Raw genomic sequence first — 21944 nt, 5'->3', positions numbered from 1 at the left:
AAACACATATACACACACACACATATAAATATCATATAGCACACACATTACATAGGAACAAACACACATGCACATACACACATAAATATTATATAGCACAGATATATTACATAGGAACAAACACATGCACATACACACACAAATATTATATAGCACACATATATTGCATAGGAACAAATACACATACACACACATATAAATATTATATAGCACACACATATTACATAGGAACAAACACACATACACATGCACACAAATATTATATAGCACACATACATAGGAACAAACACCCATGCACATACACACATATATAAATATTATATAGCACACATATATTACATAGGAACAAACACACATGCACATACACACACTTAAATATTATATAGCACAAACAGTTGATTTGGCCACACCTAATGTTTTTGCTATCTCTCTGATGGGTTTGTTTTGATTTTTCAGCCTAATGATGGCTTGCTTCACTGATAGTGACAGCTCTTTGGATCTCATATTTAGAGTTGATAGCAACTAATTCCAAATGCAAATGTCACACCTAGAATCAACTCCAGACCTTTTACCTGCTTAATTGATAATGAAATAACGAGGGAATAGCTCACACCTGTCCATGAAATAGCTTTTGAGTTGATAGTCCCATTACTTTTGGTCCCTTAAAAAGTGGGAGGCACATATTGAAACTGTTGTAATTCCTACACCGTTCACCCGATTTGGATGTAATTACCCTCAAATTAAATCTGAAAGTCTGCAGTTAAAGCTGATAAGAGCTGTCCTTTGCAATGCCACCGGAGAAAGGGACTTCCAGGTTTAATACCCAGAAGGCCGCAGGGGGTGATGGGAGGGATCAGATTGGATACCTCTCAGAACAGGCATCCTGAAATGAAGCCCATAGCCTTCTATTGGGTAACGCACCTAAAGATGGTGTTACCCACCGTTGCTTAGTACATATGGGGTATGCTGTGAAACCCCTGAAAACTGCATTTTTGGGAGTTTTACCATATTTTCCCCTTTAGTACATCCAACCCAGAGAGAGAGAGAGAGAGAGAGAGAGAAAGAGAGATTGTGTCACAGTATGATGTACCTTTTCTTTATTTTGGTTAGTCTGTCCTTTACAACTTTCAATGTTGTTTCTAATGTTCAAGAGAAGATTAACCCTGCCTCAATATCTCTCCATAGATAGTAGAGGAGACATCACAAGATAAAATACTAAATAGAATATAAACAGAAAACAATGCAGGTTTTCTAACTGAGTAGATCGCATTATTGCACTCTTACATGGCAATTTACACAACATTTTGGGTATGGATCTCTCTGAATGTACATCTTCGATGCTTTATCAAATACCCGAATGTGAGTATTACAGGACTACAGCATTCCTGAGAAACATATTAAAATCATAAAGCATCTATTTCCTTAAAATAAGTACTTACTTCTTCAGTACAGTAATTTCATTTTCTATGCTGCTCTCCTTCCCCTTTAGAGCTTTCTTCGGGATACACTTCACAGCAAAGAGTTTTCCAGTGATCTTCTCTTCAGCCAAAACGACTTCTGAAAACGCTCCCCTGCGCAAATCAGAACAAGTATAAGACCAGAGCTGTCCTTGATATTTATATTGTACATCTCTAAAGCACATTACTCCATTACAAATGACAATTCATGACTCATCATTATATGCATTACTATATAAATACAGTATATATCCCACCCTCCATTACCGCCAATTTTGCTTTTATGAAAGTGCATTGATTTGAGTGTATGCCAGCCTTTTTATAATTCCACCCTTCCTATAACACCAGTCTGTTTTAAAATTGCATTTTAAAAAGGTATCATTGCAAATCTTCACAGAACAACAGTTAAACAAAAAAAAAATTATAACCTAGTACAAGTGCATCCATTCTTTCCAATATATAATGGTATATAATGTCTGTTAGAGCAAGAAAAAAGGGAAAATCTGCTGCGGTAAATTAGATTTGAGAGTAATGTGTCCAAACTGAAATATAAAAAATTCAGCGTAAATATAAATGTTGTCCAGCATTTGTGGGCTACATGCAACAGCAGCCAATATTTCCACTGCATGCAAAATAAATAAATGTATTTGCACCCCTTTCATTGCAACATGGTTGGTTCCAGATGCAAAGGTGTTTGCTTTGTTTACTTTGCTCCAAACTCAGACACAGCAGCCCCAGAGAGATTAGAACCTACAAAAGGTGTATTTATAAGTATGCGAAACTCAAGGACAAAACACAAGCCTTCACACTGAATTAAGAAATTACATCAAGAACATCTTTTATGAATACACTAGATAAAGAAATGTACATATTTATTTAAATATACCACCAGTGCAATATATTCTTCCTTCACTATATGATCTTAATATGACACACAGATTAACAGTATTTGTATTAAAGCTTCATGTTTTTTGGGCTTTTTCAACAGACTGGTGGATTTACTGCCCCCTCACCCATTTTCTCGTCATTACACATCCAGATTTTAAAGTTTGCTTATATACATTATATCTGCAAAACTTCACACTAAAGATGCCAATCCACCAGTAGATCAGGGAAAGACGGTACGATTATGACATAGTAATTTTCCCGTCGTTCCCCTAGGGGGTGCAGTGCCCACACTGAACAATTGATCGTTCAGTGTAGGCACATCAATCATCCCCGTTATCGACAGATTGGCCTGCATGTTCGGCCGTTGACTGATGTCGGAAACTACCAGCGGGAGCGCGCATCGCTGGTCGTCTCTGACATTTGGATGCACAATTTGTGCACGATTTGCGGCCGATTACTGAGCGATTGCACGATTACAATGTCATAATCGTGCAATCGGCTAGTGGATGGGAACCATAACACTTCCATCCAAGCGGTGGATTCATTTAGAGGCGAAAAGCAGCGATCGGCGAAAAGCATTCGCCGATGCGAGGTTCATTTCCGAGTATCGCCCTATTCAATTCCAGGACATTTTCGCATGTGGGAAAACTCCATTGGTAAAAACAGGCAAAAAAGTTTCACCACCCAAAGGCAGGAGAAAAGAAGTGCAAAATCCCTATTTTTGACTAAAAATTAGGGGATTTGGTTCAGAACCCTTTGGACATCCCCCCCCCTAATTACTAATTAGGTAAAAAATAAATATTGAAAACATTTTTTAATTTCCGATAAAAAAGTCATGCCATTTTTGGGATGAAAATATGGTATTGGGGTACTGTATGGTTGGGACAAGTGTTTTTAGGATTGCAGGAGGCTGCAGCAGGTGTGGATTCTTTAAAGTTTTTTTTAAAAGGCACTTTAGAGATCCAAAAATATACTAGCAACCATTTAAATGTACCCCCAATTTAACTACAGCAATTATTTTACACAAAAGAAATTGCTTTAGAACATTTTTCAACACATGCAAATATGTATATAACAGCCCTTTAACTCAATTTAAGAGCCCAATATACTTTTATTAGGCTATTAATACACTTCTATATTGATTTCCAGGGTCAGTTAGGCTTTTCATTGGGTACAGACTGATTGCCCCAAAATAAGCTGTCCTTTTCTCTAGTTTCGCCATTCGCATATATTTTCACTTGTTTTGGAATTGAATAGTGTGAAAAGCGGATGCACGCATTGTGAAAGCAAGCAAAAACTTCTTGTCCACACAGGTGAATGAGGCGAAAAGATTGCAGCGGCAAATGCATTTCGCCAGCCGCGACTTTTCGCCTCTAATTGAATCCGCCACCAAGTATTACAAAGCATTGATTCAATGACATACTCTTCAAATTTGTGTGTATTTTAATACATTGTAATAATGTTAATTGATAAAAAAAAACTGCAATTAAACACTATTGATTATCACAATACAATAGGTTATAAAACCATTGTTAATGTTCCATGAACTAAGCCCAGCACTTTAAATTTGATTTGCAAATATAGAGCCAACAAAACTTATTTTAAGAATGCATGACACAAACTGTTCTCGTTTTATCTGCAGTCCCTGATAGTATGTCTGTGTACCGCTAAGTAGAACTAATGTCAAACGTTTAATTCTTCCACTAAACATATGTCCACAACAAAAAGGTGTCACAGACATTTGTTTATCTAGGTTGCATGGACATTTAATTTTTTCTTCTCATTGCCAGTTTCTCGTTAACTTCCGTCAGAGCCGTGCCTCAATGACACATTTATAAATAAACATATTCAAGATAATGAGAACTGAAACTTAATGATAATTTAACGTGGCTGGAGTTGACCTAAGTGGAGACTGTTTTGCTCATGGATAACGTTACGTGGACTTTTTACGTGTCACGTCAATACTAAATCTTTTTGTGTTGACGTCAGGAGGAAAAACAACTAATGTCCTCTACAAGACAATCTTATAAGACCTCGGTTAAAAAAGACTCTAGCAGTGAAATCAAATTTACTCCAGTGCGAAGCTGGGGCAGGTCGCTAGTATGTTATAAGTCTAGTGTGTACGTGTGTGTGCATGTGATAGGGAATATAGAGTGTAAGCTCCACTGGGGCAGGGACTGATGTGAATGGCCAACTATTCTCTGTAAAGCGCTGCAGAATATGTGTGCGCTATAGAAATAACTGGTAATAAATAAATAAGTCAACAAATGTTTAAGTGTCATTCCCTATGTATCCATAATGTGGAAAATATCACAAACAACAGATGATTCCACTATGCTGATTCTACTTCTTTGTTCAATAGTAAAATTGATACCACTTTAAAAATGATTTAGACAAAACAAGTGCTATTTCATGTCCTTTTGGTAGCAGAGTGACAAACAAAGGATAAGCTACAGTATTGAAGTCAGCCATGATGAATTAGGCTTGAGCTTTTGCTCACAAATCAGCGCAGATCATTGATCGGTTTATTGTTGGCACAGCAATCTTTACAGGGAACATTTCTGGCAGTTTAAACAAAACTTTTTAATTGTCTGCAAATTGAGCAACCGAGATGTCTGTTATTCACATAAGAAATCATTATAGTAAAGCACAATGTAATAGGAACTGCAATTACTCTAATTTGTTACATTAAAAATGTTTTCTTTAGAGTTTTTTTGTGTGTAGGGGGAAAAACTGAAAAGAAATCCCACCTACACCAATTAGAAGAAACATTGAGGTCTTTTCACTGGAAACCCAGCAATTCTACAGTAACTCATTCCTTGTAAGGCACTACTCGATTTATTACCTGACCTGAGAGTTTGTATATTCGTCTATTAGGGTGTAGTCCCGGTCTGCCCAGGACATCCTCTGATCACCCTGACCACTTTGTTTCTTGTGAGACCAATATCACTTCCAACTACTCAAAACTAGGGATGTGCAGGCTCGGATAGGTTCGAGTTTGCACGTGGAGTTCGGATTTTTCCCTCCAAAAAAACGGAACTCAGAAAGAGGCAAAACGTCATCTTGCACGGACGAACATCATCATTCCTGGACTTTTGTCTAGGAATGATGATGTTCGTCCATGCAAGATGACGTTTTGCCTCGTTCTGAGTTCCGTTTTTTTGGAGGGAAAAATCCGAACTCCACGTGCAAACTCGAACCTATCCGAGCCTGCACATCCCTACTCAAAACCATACCCCAAAACTGTTGAGCAGTATAGATATATCAAAGATAAACACTGGGGGTATGCTTTATTGGTGCTGTAATGCAGTGAAATGACTTTCAGGCAATATTGCCATAAGCTTGAAGCTCATTCTTAAAATTGTTGAGTGGGACAGACCATCCATCTCATATTCACACTCTGGAGCCATGATCAGCATGAACTATGCACCACCACTTCCATCCCAGTACCAAACTCAGCCAGGTGGTCGTGCAAGGCACCAAAACTCAGCTCACACCCATCCGGAACTGCAATGCATAAGGAGTGAGCAGCACACACAGATAACAGTGGTATGCACAGCATTACAAGATAGAATGGTGGGGTTGGCACTAGGCCACTTCAGACTGTCCATCTCGACTCTGATTTTGAACACTATTGTGTCCTGGTGTAGTAAGCATAGAAGTTTAAATATAAATAAATCTGTTGCATTCACGTAAGTATATGTTCAAAAAGAATATTATTTTGTTCAAAGGTCTCATGATTATAGGCTAATTAGTATAATTGGGAAAATAATATATTAATGTGGTAATGATTAAGTCTAAAATTTAATGTTGCTTTATACAAAAATGTTCCCAATCAATAACTGTATATAAACAAGCAATTTATGTATTTTGATGTATGCTTTATAGATGCCTGTCAGTCTCTTGCAACAAAAAACTGATGGGAACTGCTCATTTAAAACCCATAATGACGCTGATTTATAATATAATATTAAAATTACTAGTTTCAAGTCAGGTAGTCTTATGATGCAATCTACAATCATCTCCCTAATTTAACATGCATGATAATGGATTTAAACTGAGACTACAGCATCAGCTAAGTGTAGAGTGTTATAAAGTACTGTGTTTATTGCCAAATTAATTTGTTACTGCTCCACATTTTAAATTTTCTGCAATGTTAGTTGTATTGGGGTGACTGAGGCAGAAAATCAGCATCAGTCAAAATAAAGATTCTGGTATTGAAAAGGTTTCTAAAGTGCTGACCTCTCTGTGTAAATTCTGCTGAGTTGAGGCTATGAATTTCCACTAGCTTAGTACTGTGTGTATGCCGGCTTGTGTTTCACCCGTCAGTCACCACTTATTCACTTCTCGATGGCTTGCTTCAATCTCATACCCTCTCCAAGTTAAACAAACTATAGTTGCTGAAAACAGTTTCTTTATTTATTCATTAGAGTTTTTGCTGCCTTAATATTTTATGATTGCAGAGTGGAGTTAGCATTCACACATTCAACAGCCCTTGATGCGGTAAAGCATTGTGTAAACTATGCAGCAATCAGGATTTGATTACAGATGTATTTTCCAAGAAACTGCCGGTCAACTTATTACAGCTATATTTATGGAAAAAAAAAAAATTGACTAGAAAGATGATTTGCTTTTTAACAAAAAGCTTTAGCAATGTATTCAGGACTTGATCAATAGACTTCTTATCTACTCTATTATTACTTTAAACTGTGGGGTTATGTGCATTACTATAACTTTATTGAAAAACCTGCATGACATGCAGTTTGCTTAGTTCTTTATAACATTCAGGTGCCAAATGCATCATACGAATATACATTTGGTGCTCTTTTAAAAGCATAAACATCAATTTTTGATCTCCTGTGGAAGCAGTAGAAATAAGATTATATTATTGATTTATGCAATTGCCATTTGCCCTGGAATTAAACAATATTTATAGTGGCTATTTGGTTACAGATGGATACATTACAGTATATTTCTATATTTCAACATTTTGGACCACAACAAAACAATTTATCAAGGAAAGGTGCACATGCAAACAGTGAACCCTTTGTGGTAGTATCACCAGAGATGGCACTGGTGAGTAGCAGATTCTGTATGGATGCAGGAGAGATCCGCCCACATGTGGTAGAAATGCTAAGTTTTAGCACACCTAGGGGCTGCCTTGTGGAGAGAGCTCAGGTAAGGGCTAACGAGGCAGACCTACAGTCAGGCTGCATGTGGGATCAGTCCAAGGAGGACTAGCAGCTACAGAGCCCAGTGTGCCTGTAGGCCATTGGGGGCCTGAGTCCAGACCTGCAGGAGGACCAAAAAACTCCAAAGACTGTATGCATTGAAGCAGCTAAGCTGTAGGTTGAGGAAGCCAGAGCCTATACCCGGAGGAGACAGGGAAGGCCACCAAGACTGACTGTGTTGTGTAGCAGTCAAGCCAAGTTAAGCCAGGCTGGAGCTGGCATTAGACCTGTAGAGAACCAGGCAGAAACATTATTGGCAGACTAGCTGCACCATTATAGTCAGAGGTCAAGAAGTGAGTTAGACACCCTAAATAGGGGCTAGGCTGTTTATTATTTTCTTTTCATTTTTGATTCTTGCTGACAAGTAAAGCTTATTTATTTGATTTTACCACAGAAGTTGCATGTGGACCCTCATTAAAGCACCTAAACACTGCACCAATCCACCCTCTTCAAAGCTAATTACCCCTGTGTCATCACACCTTATATAAACTCATATCCCAAAAATTTTTAATTGCTACTATTTCCCAGGAGTACTTTTATCTCACTGACAGGCATATTGATCACAATCTGCAAATAAATAGCAATGCAAAAAATATGATTACATTTGCAATGCGATATTTGCAAATATCGTATGAATGTGAAAAAGTTCTGTCCCTGTTAATCCTTTCCCCGCACTTCTCGGATATTTTTCTAAAAAAACAAAAAATTACCCTGAGAACGTGTCTGTGCATGCATCAGCTGGTGGGTGGGTTGTATCAAGCATCACACAACTTACCGCATACACAGTGACGTTACTAACGCTGGTATTCACGTACAATTGCAATTACAGTCGCAAAGGGCAGCTCTTCTGAAAAGAATTGTCCTTTGCCACAGAGGACTTCCAGGTTTATTACCTGGGAGTCCTTCTGTGCATGTGCAAGTTTTATTTAATTTATTTTCTATTATAATTATTTTCTCTGTGATCAGCCTGTGGTCTATAGACGCACAGGCTGATCACAGAAGCCAGCTCCAGGATCTGCTCCATAAATATAAAAGTTTCTGTGCTAATGTTCAATAGTGTCTAGTATGGGAAAATTAGACAAACGTATTCCAATATAAAATGAATAAATATTAGTGAATTATTAATATTTGTAGTAGCAACCGGTTGCAAAATTCATATATAATAACATTAAATATCTTACATTGAAAACACAATGATTAAAACAAATTGCTGTGCAAAATTATGTGTAATGCACTTCTATATAGGTGGAAAATCAATAATGTCCGGCTTGTGGCTGAAGACTTCAGAATCATTTATAAAGGTTGAGTTTCCCATATCCAAATATTCCAAAATACGGATTTTGTTTTAGCATGACTGAGATATTGAAACCTTTGCTTTTTGAAAGTTCAATGTACACAAACTTTGTTTAAGGCACAAAATTCTTAAATATATTGTATAAAATTACCTTTAGGCTTTGTGTATAAGGTGTATATGAAACAAATTAATTTTATGTATGTACACAAACTTTGTTTGAGCCACAAAATGATTGAAAATATTGTATAAAATTACCTTCAGGCTGAATATATAAGGTGTATATATAACATATAAAACATAAATGCATTCTGTGTTTACATTTAGGTCCCATTCCCAGGATATTTCATAATGGTATGCACATATTACAAAATACGGAATATTCCGATATTCAAAATACCCCTGGTCCCAAGCATTTTGGATATGGGAGAGTCAACCTGTATGTGCACTAGAGTGATAATATGTCCATAACTATGTCTGGGCATTTTACTGGTATTATTCAGCTCAGATCACTTCTTTCTACAGGTGAGTAGACAATGAATATATATCAAATAGTGTCATCCTTTGTATTATATCATTAAATTAAGCTGACTGTCATAAGTGTAATGTAGTTCTCACGATGGTATAATTCCAGCAGTCTTTGCCCAAACGATCCACTGTGAGGAGGAGATCTCTGTCTCTCATAAGATGTGGGGATTCACATCCATGTGCTGTGCATCCAGCCATAGTCTCAGTCTCCTCTGAATGTTAAACACAACATTTAAGGATTACTGATTTTCCACCTATATAGAAGTGCATTACACAGATTTTTGCACAGCAATTTGTTTGAATTATTGTGTCTCCCATGTAACATATTATATATGAATTTTACAACTGGTTACTACTACAAGTATTAATAAATCAAGGACATTTATATGTTTTATTTTGGAATACGCGTGTCTAATTTTTCCAAACCAGACTCTAATGAATATTAGCGCAGTAACTTTTATATTTATTTTGTGTTGTTTTCAGATTCAGAATATATTTAGTGTCCATCCACAAGCACATAGAGTATCTGCTGCTACTCACGATTTAAAGGAGTATTGTACAAGTTATTTAATGGTTTCAATTAGTACCTGAATCTTTTGAGGTTTCCAGACTCTGCTCCGCCTGTTAGCATGCAGGAAAGACAAGCAAACAGTAGGAGTAGGGAATCGGAGGGAAGCCTGCATACCACCATCTGAAGATGGCATTATTATCGCAAAGGCTCCCTCCGAAATGATTATACAATTTCCCTTTTGTAAATCTGAAACAGATATAGGAAATGCGATCTGCATATTACAAATATGCAAATTTGTAGGCATGGGGGAGAATTTTGCGAGTTTTCCTCCAAAAGCCCTGGTACATTTAAGTGGAAACATCAGTTTTATTTTATTATTATTTTAGAAAAAAATTGGTAAATATGCCCCTTACTTCCTTTCTACCGCAACGGTAGCCCCCATTTGTAAAACATCCCAGCAGTAAGTTTGGGAAAAAAAGTTTTTTTTGCTTTGCATATATTATATAAATAAATTATACACAAATGTGCATACACACAGTCAATAGCTACAGATGTGTCCACATACATCTATCCTCCATGCGCTACAAGTCGCGCCACACGTAAGCGCCAAGTAAATTTCGTGCAACTTTTTACCTTCAAATGTGTCTTATTGACAGAGGGATGCGAATAGCTATAACAAGCAGCTTCTGCTGATTAAAATGATATGCAGCATGCCTATATTCTGTGTGTGACTACGGCTGTATCTGCATGTGAAATGCTAAGTTACAGTGTCAGTGGCTGTTACACTCTAACGTAGCATTTCGCATGCAGATACTCCCGCAGATGCACAGAGAACATAGGCATGCTGCATATCATTGTAACCAGCAGAAGCTGATTGTGTTAGCTATTCACATCACTGTGAGAATAAGATGCATTTGAAGGTAAAAAGTGGCACAAAAAGATGCTTGGCGCTACCGATCATGCCACGAAATGGTGCGATTAAAAGGGCTGTTTAATGCGCAAGGAGGCTAGATGTATGAGGACACATCTGTATTTCAATATTTTTTTCATATTGCACAATTCTCACAAGTAAATACAGTAGTATGTTCCTCAATAAAAACAATGAGATAATGTTATACCAAATACATACAATAAAACACATTAACATCAGATGTTATAAAAACAGAATAAAATCCTCATAACTGAGAGATGAGGCACAAGAGCGTTCCAGAAAAGATTGCTAAATGATTGCAGTCTTCTGAAGTGGTTTAGTCATTCCGAGGAAGCCATAGGTCAACACGGATCACTTTTACATAGCTAAACACATTTCAGTACAATTCATGCAAATTATATAATAATGAGATGGTCATTCTATAAAAATCAGGAAATGCAAGTTCAAATAATATGCACAAAATGAGACAATGTGATACAGTTATTGGTTTGCTCATCGGTTTATTGCTGGTTTGCTTATCTGGGCTATGTAGGGCAAAGTACTAGACTGATATGATCTGTGGTATCTATTGCTATTGGAAATCAAGTTCCTGCATTTTATTTATGGTCTACAGACAAAGCAACAAATTGTATTCAACTTCTGCAATCAAATTAGTTTGGTAATTGTTATTTAAAAGAAAAAAGGAAAAAAAAATCACCACACAAACTGACATGCCCTGTCCATGGTACTGAAGTCATACAACACAATGTAAAAGTAACAGATGGCAAAGCAAGCACATATGGCATCTAGTAATCAGGAAGCTAACCTCTGGCTACGAATTCAGCTAGAGGATGAGAAAAAAAATAATAACTTTACACACTTAAAAATACTGTATATGCAAATGCATAAATACCTGTCAGAGAGATGGCACTGCAGAAAATATACTTTGCTAAGCAAGACTCAATAAAGCACTTAATTCAAGGATATACGTAGTTATTTACACAGTAACAATTTACGTTGATAACATATCATAAGGCTGATTTAGCACCTTCGCTACATTATAAGCAACATAAGGTACAGACTGGGTTAATATAAAACTGTGTATGACAGGTAAGTAGATTAATAATGTCTATTCGGTACTTTCACAAGTTTTTTCAGCTAAAAAGTCAGAAACGCTACACATTACACATATTTATCAACAGAAATACACAGATTACATTATTGGATTCAGCACAAAGTACCATTAAATGGTTGTTTCCATTTGTTTAATTAGCCCTCTCTAATACAGGGATAATTAAACTGATGAATATTTTACTGGTTCAGAGTCTAAAGAGTGACCGGAAAACACACATGCACTGTATACTGTAACAAATATGAAGTGAGACAGAAGCATAACTCTGATTCTTTGCAATTGTATTACCCTTCACCATTAACCAATTTCCCTCATTTTAAAATACTCTGTTGCGTTGGCAACAATCAATATATTTATGCAGTTACTTATCTCCAAGGTTTAAAAAACCTCACATTATTCAGTTACCAGGAGATCATATTTATTTTGTATATGATTAATCATTAGATTCTGCTTTAGAAATTGTGTGGCTATTGGCGTTTTAGGCGGCATGTTGTGCTTGGTGTGGAAGGAGAGCAAGATTGCTACATAAATCAATGTATTAAATAATAGCTTTGTATGGAGTTCCTAAACTGTACAGTTTGAAAATTTAAAGGGAAATTACCAGTTTTCAAAAGCAAGATCCCGTAACATTTTCCAATAACTGTATGCCTACGTAATATAATTACTGCACAAGTGTAACATTATAGATGTAAATATACTATACTAGTGAAATCTCGGGTAAAGAAGTTTCCATGACCAATGAGATGAGTTTGCAGTAGTCCACCTTTACTTCTGATTAGTACATTTACAGGGATTATAGCCACAATACCCTCAACATTTGCAATATGCAGTAGTTCCAAATAGTCATTAGTACTAGCGACTTTTGATATTCAGCTGTAGCAGAATCAAAGAAGAGGTGTGAATCCACCCTTGGGGCTAAAATTATTGCTGGCCTCTGACTGTACAAAGTGGTAAACCAGCTGACAAGATAATACATATTTATAATCAACCCAACAATTATATTAGCTCTAGCGTAAAGTTTGTCCACTTCACATTCCAATAGTTTTAGTGGACTTGAAGTATAGAAGGAGGGACTTGTCATCAACCAAGAGAGTTTGCAGCAAGGTATATAAACAGGAAAGAAAGATAAAAAAACAGGACAAAGGCTACAATTATGTCAGCCAAAGATGAGATAAAAGGTACCAACACTGGATAAATGTATACATAATTCCATCTATTAGCTCAGATACAGAGTGAACTATATGATCTACATGAGATTCATGTTAATGCCCAGACAAGTTGGACATACAATCATAACAAAGGGCTACTTTCATGCTGCCATCACAGCATAGCAGTGATATGATGGTCAACAAGTTTATATAAAGTTCCCAAAATACTGCTTTTTCTTTTGGTGACTTGGAGTCCTGTTGGTGAGCATGCACTGATTTGCTGTACATTTTTCTTTGGGATGTACACAAGCTATATCACTATATACTATCTACCATGAACTACTAGCAGGTTATTTTGCTTTAAGGGTCTGCTTATATGGCAATAATGTCATCACAAAATAGCAGCTGTATTATGAATACAGTTCCACAAATCTAAGACACAGATATCCCATTGTACAAATTGGATTTGCAGCTGTTTTATTACTTTCTGAATTATTTGCAAACTGAAAAATTTCCATTTCTTCTGTAGAGCAAGGTAAAATGTGATTACAAAACAGGACTGCTAAGCCTGGAAAGAACATCATTATTAAAAATACAATTACTGGAAAAGGCAGCCAGAAAGCAAAACATGGAGCCCATAAACATAACGAAGTATCCATTTGCAGTGTTTATGTCCATTACTTGCTATTTGCAAGTGCCATTTATTGGAAGAGAAATTTGTGTAACATGTCCTTTGTGGGTATTTGTTCTACCTGCAAAGTATCTGCAACAATAAGGCTTTGCTGCCATTGTTGCAGTCTCTCCATATACAGCCTCCAACTGACAAGGGATGATGGCACTAGGACGTTTTATTCCAAAACAAGACGTAACCAGGGGGTAAGTTTACTTAAGTACAGGTTTAGCAACCAAATCAGATTCTAAATCTAATTTTCTAGAATTTACCAGAGAAATCATATCCAGTATCTGCTTGGTTGCTATAAGCAACACTGCCGCTCTAGTAAAGACACACATTAGTAATTTTACCCACAGCTCTATAAAATGTAGTCACTTTACCAGCCATCCTCCACAAATTTGCAGGAATTGCCAGGTGGTAATTGCTTGAAAAGACATAAGTACATAGTGTGGAAATAGCAAAAATGTTCATAATGTGAACATCACTGTTTTACTAGTTGGGTCATGGTGGGTGGATACAAAGAAATATATTGCGGCACAATACTTACATTTCAAGAAGTACAATTATAATGTGTGCTGTGGAATAGCGCTTGACAATATAAATAAATGTTAAATACAAATATAATGTGAATACTGAAAAATCAATCCACAATGTACTGCGTAGTACACTCAGATAAACAGCATCCAGCTCTTCTAATTATATTCACTTTCTACTTAAAAGTACAGTAAATTCCTTCAATCAGGGCTGCCATGAGTTTGAGAGAGCTCGGGTGGTGGGGGCATGATCACTGAAGAGGATGTGACCATGCCCCCCTAATTGAATAATTAACTATGGTGTGCACTGTCAGGTGGGGAACAAGATTGCGGCATTGAACGTGTGTTTAGCTACATCTCCCCTACACTCTGATTTCCCTACAGAGGCCCGGATACTCTGTACCTGCCCCTACCACCCCACCACCACCTTCAATTCTTAAAAAGACATATTCCAATTGAAAGCCTGTATATTGTGACCAGTGGATCGGTGATGCTCCAAATGTGTATTATTTCTCCACCATGAAAATTCCATTTAAATCATTTGCCATTTTCTCCAGAGGAAGAATGATTTGCATGCCGATATTATGTATTTCTATATTAGTAGGGGTGTGCACCGGCCACTTTTCGTGTTTTGTGTTTTGGTTTTGGATCTGGATCTTTCTTCGTGTTTTGGATCTGGATTGGTTTTGCCAAAACCACCCTTCCGTGTTTTGGGTTCTGGGTTTTGTGTTTTGGATCTGTATTTTTTTTTTTAAAAAGCATAAAAACAGCTAAAATCACAGAATTTGTAGGTTTTTCTGCTCCTATGCTATTATTAACCTCAATAACCTTAATTTCCACTCATTTCCAGTCTATTCTGAACACCTCACACCTCACAATAGTGTTTTTATGTCCAAAAGGTTGCACCGAGGTAGCTGGATGACTATGCTAAGCGACACGAGTGGGCGGCACAAACACGTGACCCATCTAGGCGTGATACTGCAGTGGCAGACAGGATGGCAGTTTGAAAAACTAGGCCCCAAACAGTACATAATGCAAAGAATTTAAAGAGGTGCAAGATGGAATTGTCCTTGGGCCCTACCACCCACCCTTATGTTGTATAAACAGGACATGCACACTTTAACAAACCAATCATTTCAGCGCCAGGGTCTGCCACACAACTGTGGCTGAAATGATTGGTTCGTTTGGGCCCCCACAAAACAAGCTGGCAATTAATCTGTCCCTGCACAAACTGGCTCTACGGAGGCAAGATGTCATCCTCATCCTCCTCATCCACCGATTCCTCACCCTCTTCAGTGTGTACATCCTCATCCTCACAAAGTATTAACTCGTCCCCACTTGAATCCACCACCACAGGTCCCTCTGTACGTTCTGGAGGCTGGTCTCCCTGGAAGAGCTGATAATTCATTTTGATGAACATCATCTTCTCCACATTCTGTGGAAGCAACCTCCTACGCCTTTCGCTGACAAGGTTCCCGGCTGCACTAAACACTCTTTCGGAGTACACACTGGAGGGGGGGCAACTCAGGTAAAATAGAGCCAGTTTGTACAGGGGCCTCCAAATTGCCTCTTTTTCCTGCCAGTACAGGTATGGACTGTCTGACATGCCTACTTGGATGCTGTCACCGATGTAATCCTCCACCATTCTGTCAATGGTGACAGTATCATATGCAGTGACAGTAGACATGTCAGAAATTGTTGCCAGGTCCTTCAGTCCGGACCAGATGTCCAAACTTGGTCCTGCCTGCCCTGCATCACCGCCAGCGGGTTGCTTAGGATACCTAAGTTTTTTCCTGGCAGCCCCAGTTGCGGGAGAAAATGAAGAAGGAGCCGTTGACGTGTCACGTTCCGCTTCAGCTGACAGTGTGTTCACCAGCAGGTCTTTGCACCTCTGCAGGCTTGTGTCGGCCGGAAAGAGAGACACCACATAGGCTTTAAACCTAGGATCGAGCACGGTGGCCAAAATGTAGTGGTCTGATTTCAACAGACTGACCACCCTGGAATCCTGGCAAAGCGAATGAAGGGCTTCATCCACAAGTCCCACATGCCGAGCGGAATCGCTCCGTCTTAGCTCCTCCTTCACTTTCTCCAGCTGCTTCTGCAAAAGCCTGATGAGGGGAATGACCTGACTCAAGCTGGCAGTGTCTGAACTGACTTCACGTGTGGCAAGTTCGAAGGGCTGGAGAACCTTGCACAACACGGAAATCATTCTCCACTGTGCTTGAGTCAGGTGCATACCCCCTCCTTTGCCTATGTCATAGGTGGATGTATAGGCTTGAATGGCCTTTTGCTGCTCCTCCATCCTCTGAAGCATATAGAGGGTTGAGTTCCACCGCGTCACAACCTCTTGCTTCAGGTGATGGCGGGGCAGGTTCAAGAGTGTTTGCTGGCGCTCCAGTCTTCGGCACGCAGTCGCTGAATGGCGAAAGTGGCCAGAAATTTTTCGGGCCACCCAAAGCGTCTCCTGCACGCCCCTGTCGCTTTTCAGAAAATTCTGCACCACCAAGTTTATTGTGTGAGCAAAACATGGGACGTGCTGGAATTTGCCCAGATGTAATGCCCGCACAATATTGGTGGCGTTGTCAGATATCACAAATCCCCAGGAGAGTCTAAGTGGGGTAAGCCACTGGGCGATGATTTCCCTCAGTTTCTCTAAGAGGTTGTCGGCGGTGTGCCTCTTACTGAAACCGGTGATACACAGCGTAGCCTGCCTTGGAACGTGCTGGCGTTTCTGAGATGCTGCGACTGGTGACGCTGCTGCTGTTGCTGCGTAAGGTGATACATCTACCCAGTGGGCTGTCACAGTCATATAGTCCTTAGTCTGCCCTGTTCCACTTGTCCACATGTCCGTGGTTAAGTGGACATTGGGTACAACGGCATTTTTCAGGACACTGAGGACACTTTTTCTGACGCAGTCTCAGTATCGCCTGCCTAGTGAAGTGGAATCTAGACGGGATTTGGAACTGGGGACGCACTACCTCCATCAATTGTCTAAATCCCACTGCACTAATGGCGGATACCGGATGCACGTCTAACACCAACATAGCAGTCAAGGCCTCAGTTATACGTTTTGCTTCAGGATGACTGCTGTCGTACTTCATCCTCCTCGCTAAGGACTGTTGGAGGGTCAATTGTTTAGTAAAAGTAGTGGTGTTCCTACTTCCTCTCTGGGATGATGAACGACTCCCAGCAGCAGCAACAGCAGCAGCGGCAGCAGGAGGCGTAGCAATGCAGGATCCTCCGAAGGAATCCCGGATAGGAGAGTCAGTCATGCCAGTGACATGGCCTGCACGACTACTTCCGATCCTGACTAAGGAGGAAATTGACGAGGAGGGAGTTGATGGTGTGGTTTGCAGGCGCTTGGATACAACAGGACAACGGGATTTAGGTGTCCCTGGACTGCTTACGGTCTTAGCCAAAGTTTCTGAACTTGACAGTAACTTATTATGAACGCGCTGCAGGTGCCATATAAGGGAGGATGTTTCTAGGTGGTTAACGTCCCTACCCCTACTTATTTCACCTTTACATAAGGTACATATGGCAAGACAGTTGTTGTCCGGATTTGGATAGAAATATTGCCAGACCAAAGAGGTGGAATGTTTGGTCTTCTGCCCAGGCATGACCGTGATGGGCTTTTTCATCCCACGGACAACAACTGTCTCCCCCGGAGCCTGATTTAAACAAACCACATCACCATCAGAATCCTCCTCGCCAACTTCCTCCTCAGCGCCAGCTACACCAGTATCCTCATCCTGTTGTACTTCAACAGTGACATCTTCAATTTGCATATCAGCAAGTGGACTGTGGGTGCTCCTTTCAGCACTTGCAGAGGGCGTGCAAATGGTGGAAAGAGCCACCTCTTCCCGTCCAGTGCTGGGAAGGTCAGGCATCGCAACCGCCACCACACTTGGACTCTCCTTGGGGATTTGTGATATCTTCTTAGAACGCACAGTTCTTCGCTGTGCTTTTGCCAGCTTAACTCGTTTGATTTTTTTAGTGGGAGGAGGGCTTCCATCGTCATGTGAAGCTGAACCACTAGTCATGAACATAGGGAAAGACCTTAGCCGTTCCTTGCCACTCCGTGTCATAAATGGCATATTGGCAAGTTTACGTTTCTCTTCAGATGATTTAAATGTTTTTTTTAAGGTCATTTTCCTGAACTTTGTCATTTGGGATTGTATGTGGCTTCTACTATGACATTGGGCATCGGCCTTGGCAGACGACGTTGATGGCATGTTATCGTCTATGTCATGACTAGTGGCAGCAGCTTCAGCACTAAGAGGAAGTGGTTCTTGATCTTTCTCTATTTTATTTTTATCGGAGAAAGTTTGGTCCTCCATTTATGTTATATCGATTTGATATATATGTGCGGCTAAGGCGCACACAAACACAGAAAATATTTTTTTATTTTTGCTGGAGAGTAGTGCACTTTGTGGGTTACACCACCCTTTAAGAAATGAGCCAGCCGGCTCTTTACTTATGGGACACAGGCGCACGCTTGGCGCTGCTCCTTTGTTGATGCACGTGCGGCTACTGCGCACACAATTCACAAACACAGAAAATATATATTTTTTTGCTTTGGACTGGAGTGTACTTTGGGGGTTACAGCACCCTTTAACGGTCAAGCCAGCCGGCCCTTTACTTATGACACAGGCGCACGCTTGGCACTACTTTGTTGATGCACATGCGGCTACTGCGCACACAATTCACAAACACAGAAAAAATTTTTTGTTATTTGGTTTGGAGTGTACTTTGGGGGTTACAGCAGCCTTTAACGGTCAAGCCAGCCGGCCCTTTACTTATGACACAGGCGCACGCTTGGCACTACTTTGTTGATGCACGTGCGGCTACTGCGCACACAATTCACAAACACACAAAAAATATTATTTTTTTAGCACTTGGGGGGAGCACCCCTGATGGATAGAGCACCCCCTGGACAACACTACAGCACCCCTTTAGGACTGGGACACTGCACAGGACTTTGGAGTGGACACAGCCCCTATGGAGAACTGACTGCACAACACAGTCCAGCCAGCCCCTATGGACTTTGAAGTAGTGGACACAGCCCCTATTAACAACAGCAGCACAGCACAACACAGCCAGCCCCTATGGACTTTGAAGTAGTGGACACAGCCCCTATTAACAACAGCAGCACAGCACAACACAGCCAGCCCCTATGGACTTTGAAGTAGTGGACACAGCCCCTATGGACAACAGCAGCACAGCACAGCACAGCACAACACTACACTACACAGCCCAGCCAGCCCTAACTCCCACCCTCTCTCTTCACTGTCCACAGCCGAGTGAGAAAATGGCGCCGACGCGGGTACCTTATATAGGATCCAAAACCCGCGAGACCCGGAAGGCGGGATGATGACGTTTTGCCTCGATTTCAGATCCGAGTCAGGCGGGAAAAGTCGAGCCTGACTCGGATCTGACTCGGATCGGGGGGGCTCGGGGGGGTTCGGATTTCAGAAATCCGAACCCGCTCACCCCTATATATTAGCAATGTTATATACAGATATTAAATGGGTGACAGTTGGTAAAACAGAGCTTGGGAATCACAGACGGCACAGTAAAAAGATATACCATATGTTCTACTAAGTGTTTTCTCTCACTGATCTCAGAAGACCAGGTGTAACCACAATCTGTGCCAAGCAAGGTGTTTTAGTATTGTAACATATTAAGGTACTGCCAGTCAAATCACTGTATAGGAGAGAAGGTTTATATAATGAATCCAATACTGAAGATGAAGTTGTAGGATGAAAGTGTGCAGAGGATTAATTCCAATCCTCCAACACTACGGCTTTTGCGGCACTGCTAAAGTACGTCTCTTGTAATCATAAGTAATGGTGAAAAATCACACCTAATTTCCAAGGATTAAAATAAAGCTGTGTACACACTTACTTATCAGATATATCTGAAGATTGAGTGATCTGCAGATACATCTTCAGACGATGGTTGCTCATATACACTGAACAACCATCATGTCTTCTGGTCGCGGGTCCCGCTGGCGTGTCGCGCCCCCTCCTCGTGGCCTCTGCAGCAAGTGTACAGATGGTCACCCGTACACACAGCACGATGCCCCAATATATCTGCAGATATATCTGCCATCGGCATGCAGCAGAGCCAACAAAATATGTCTGTAAACGACGTCGTTCACAGACATATGGCTGATACACACTGGCCGATGGGCACCCGATATATTGGCCGATCAATTGATCGCCCAATATATCTGCCAGTGTGTACCCAGCATTATGTTTTGAAGAGCTAATTCTGGCTATTATTTTTATTTGTTTTAAATCTCTGTCATCATTCTTTGAAAACCATGAAAAAAATATATGGATCATTAGAGGTCTGTCAGATCTGTTTAGTTAGAAAATCCTTAAATACTGCTTACTGCCTTTTCGCATCACTGACCTGCCAGTCACATATGAAGTACAGAAGCCTTTATTTATAAGTTCACGTATCATAAACTTTGAGAGAAAAGTATGTACATGATACATACTGTAAAATTATATATTTTCAGTAAGGAAAAGCTGGTAGGATAAAACTGATGTATACCAATGTAAAGCACACTAAAAAGTAATCTACCAAAAGTGCATCTGTGTTTGGTGTCTATATTTTCTAGAATGCACAGATTTTTAAAGAAGGCAGATTGAAGATGGCAGCATTTTCTGGAATACAAAATGGTATGTCCCCCAGTCTGGAGCAGAACAGAGCTGTTCCATGGTGAATGCACTGAACTGAAGTGAGAAGATTTTGTGTCGCAGGCTGTGTTTATTTAATAGCGAGATGCACACAACATTTCTCGGGATCTTCATTTTAAGGCAGTTCGGTACAGTAGTATGAGCCAGTACTCAAAACTTGTTCTATATTTTTGTACTTTTTAATGGAAAGTAAAGTTTTAGCCACAGTTCAACCAATAGACATATTTAAAAATAGCAAGTGCTCCACAGAATAAAGACATACAGGGTTAAATTAAAACTTAGATATTACGATAAATAGATATGAATCAAATGAAATAAAATATAATAACATTTTTATACCACTTTATAAACTGTGTGCAAAGCGTACTGACAAATGATGAATGTTTTTAGCTTATCATAAAATATTTAAGTTTTAGAGGCCTATTTAATATACTACAAAATGTGTTTATACCTCTGAGGGTTAACACATTTTTTAGTATCATGCCAAGGCACTTCCTGCAGTTCAGCTTTTCGGAGCTTGGTCCCAGTTAGCCAACTTCTTTCGATTGCGTCAGCCCACTGTAGCCTATGGGCTACATCTTCTCAATATTGTTTTGCAGTGGGATAAAAATGAATTACCGCTTGCTCATGTGATCACTTTACTTTAGTCTTCACCAAGATGGGGTCTTTTTTGGAGCCCGTGTCCTAGTGTATCAGAAATGGTAAACAGTCCTGAATGTAAATTCCAAAGAGCTGAAATGTGCAGAAATATTTGTTAACTAGGCACACTGATGAGAACAGAATGATACAAATAGAGATTTTAACCTGAAATATAATTTTGTAATCGTGGGATTTCAGCAACAAGGATACAATCTCGGGATCCTGGGATTATTCTCAGGTTTGGGACTGAGGAAAATGGGTTCCTACTCTGTTTTCCCAGTGCTACCTATTTA

At 39.6% G+C, this 21944-nt stretch overlaps 1 protein-coding gene across 2 annotated transcripts in view; it reads right to left on the bottom strand.

Annotated features, from left to right (window-relative positions):
• The window catches only part of CAMK1D (calcium/calmodulin dependent protein kinase ID), a 456946-nt gene that overhangs the window by 264626 nt on the left and 170376 nt on the right, over positions 1–21944 (bottom strand). For both annotated transcript variants that reach the window (XM_088468914.1, XM_088468913.1), the window contains exon 2: positions 1440–1571. In XM_088468914.1, the coding sequence (XP_088325040.1) occupies positions 1440–1571 (132 nt within the window). The remainder of the gene's footprint in view (positions 1–1439; positions 1572–21944) is intronic.

Source organism: Taudactylus pleione, unplaced genomic scaffold (assembly GCF_031769625.1).
Source record: "Taudactylus pleione unplaced genomic scaffold, aTauple2 ptg000086l, whole genome shotgun sequence".
NCBI lineage: Eukaryota > Metazoa > Chordata > Amphibia > Anura > Myobatrachidae > Taudactylus > Taudactylus pleione.
The sequence above is the reverse complement of the archived record's forward strand: the minus strand, read 5'-3'. Positions and strand labels throughout refer to the sequence as shown.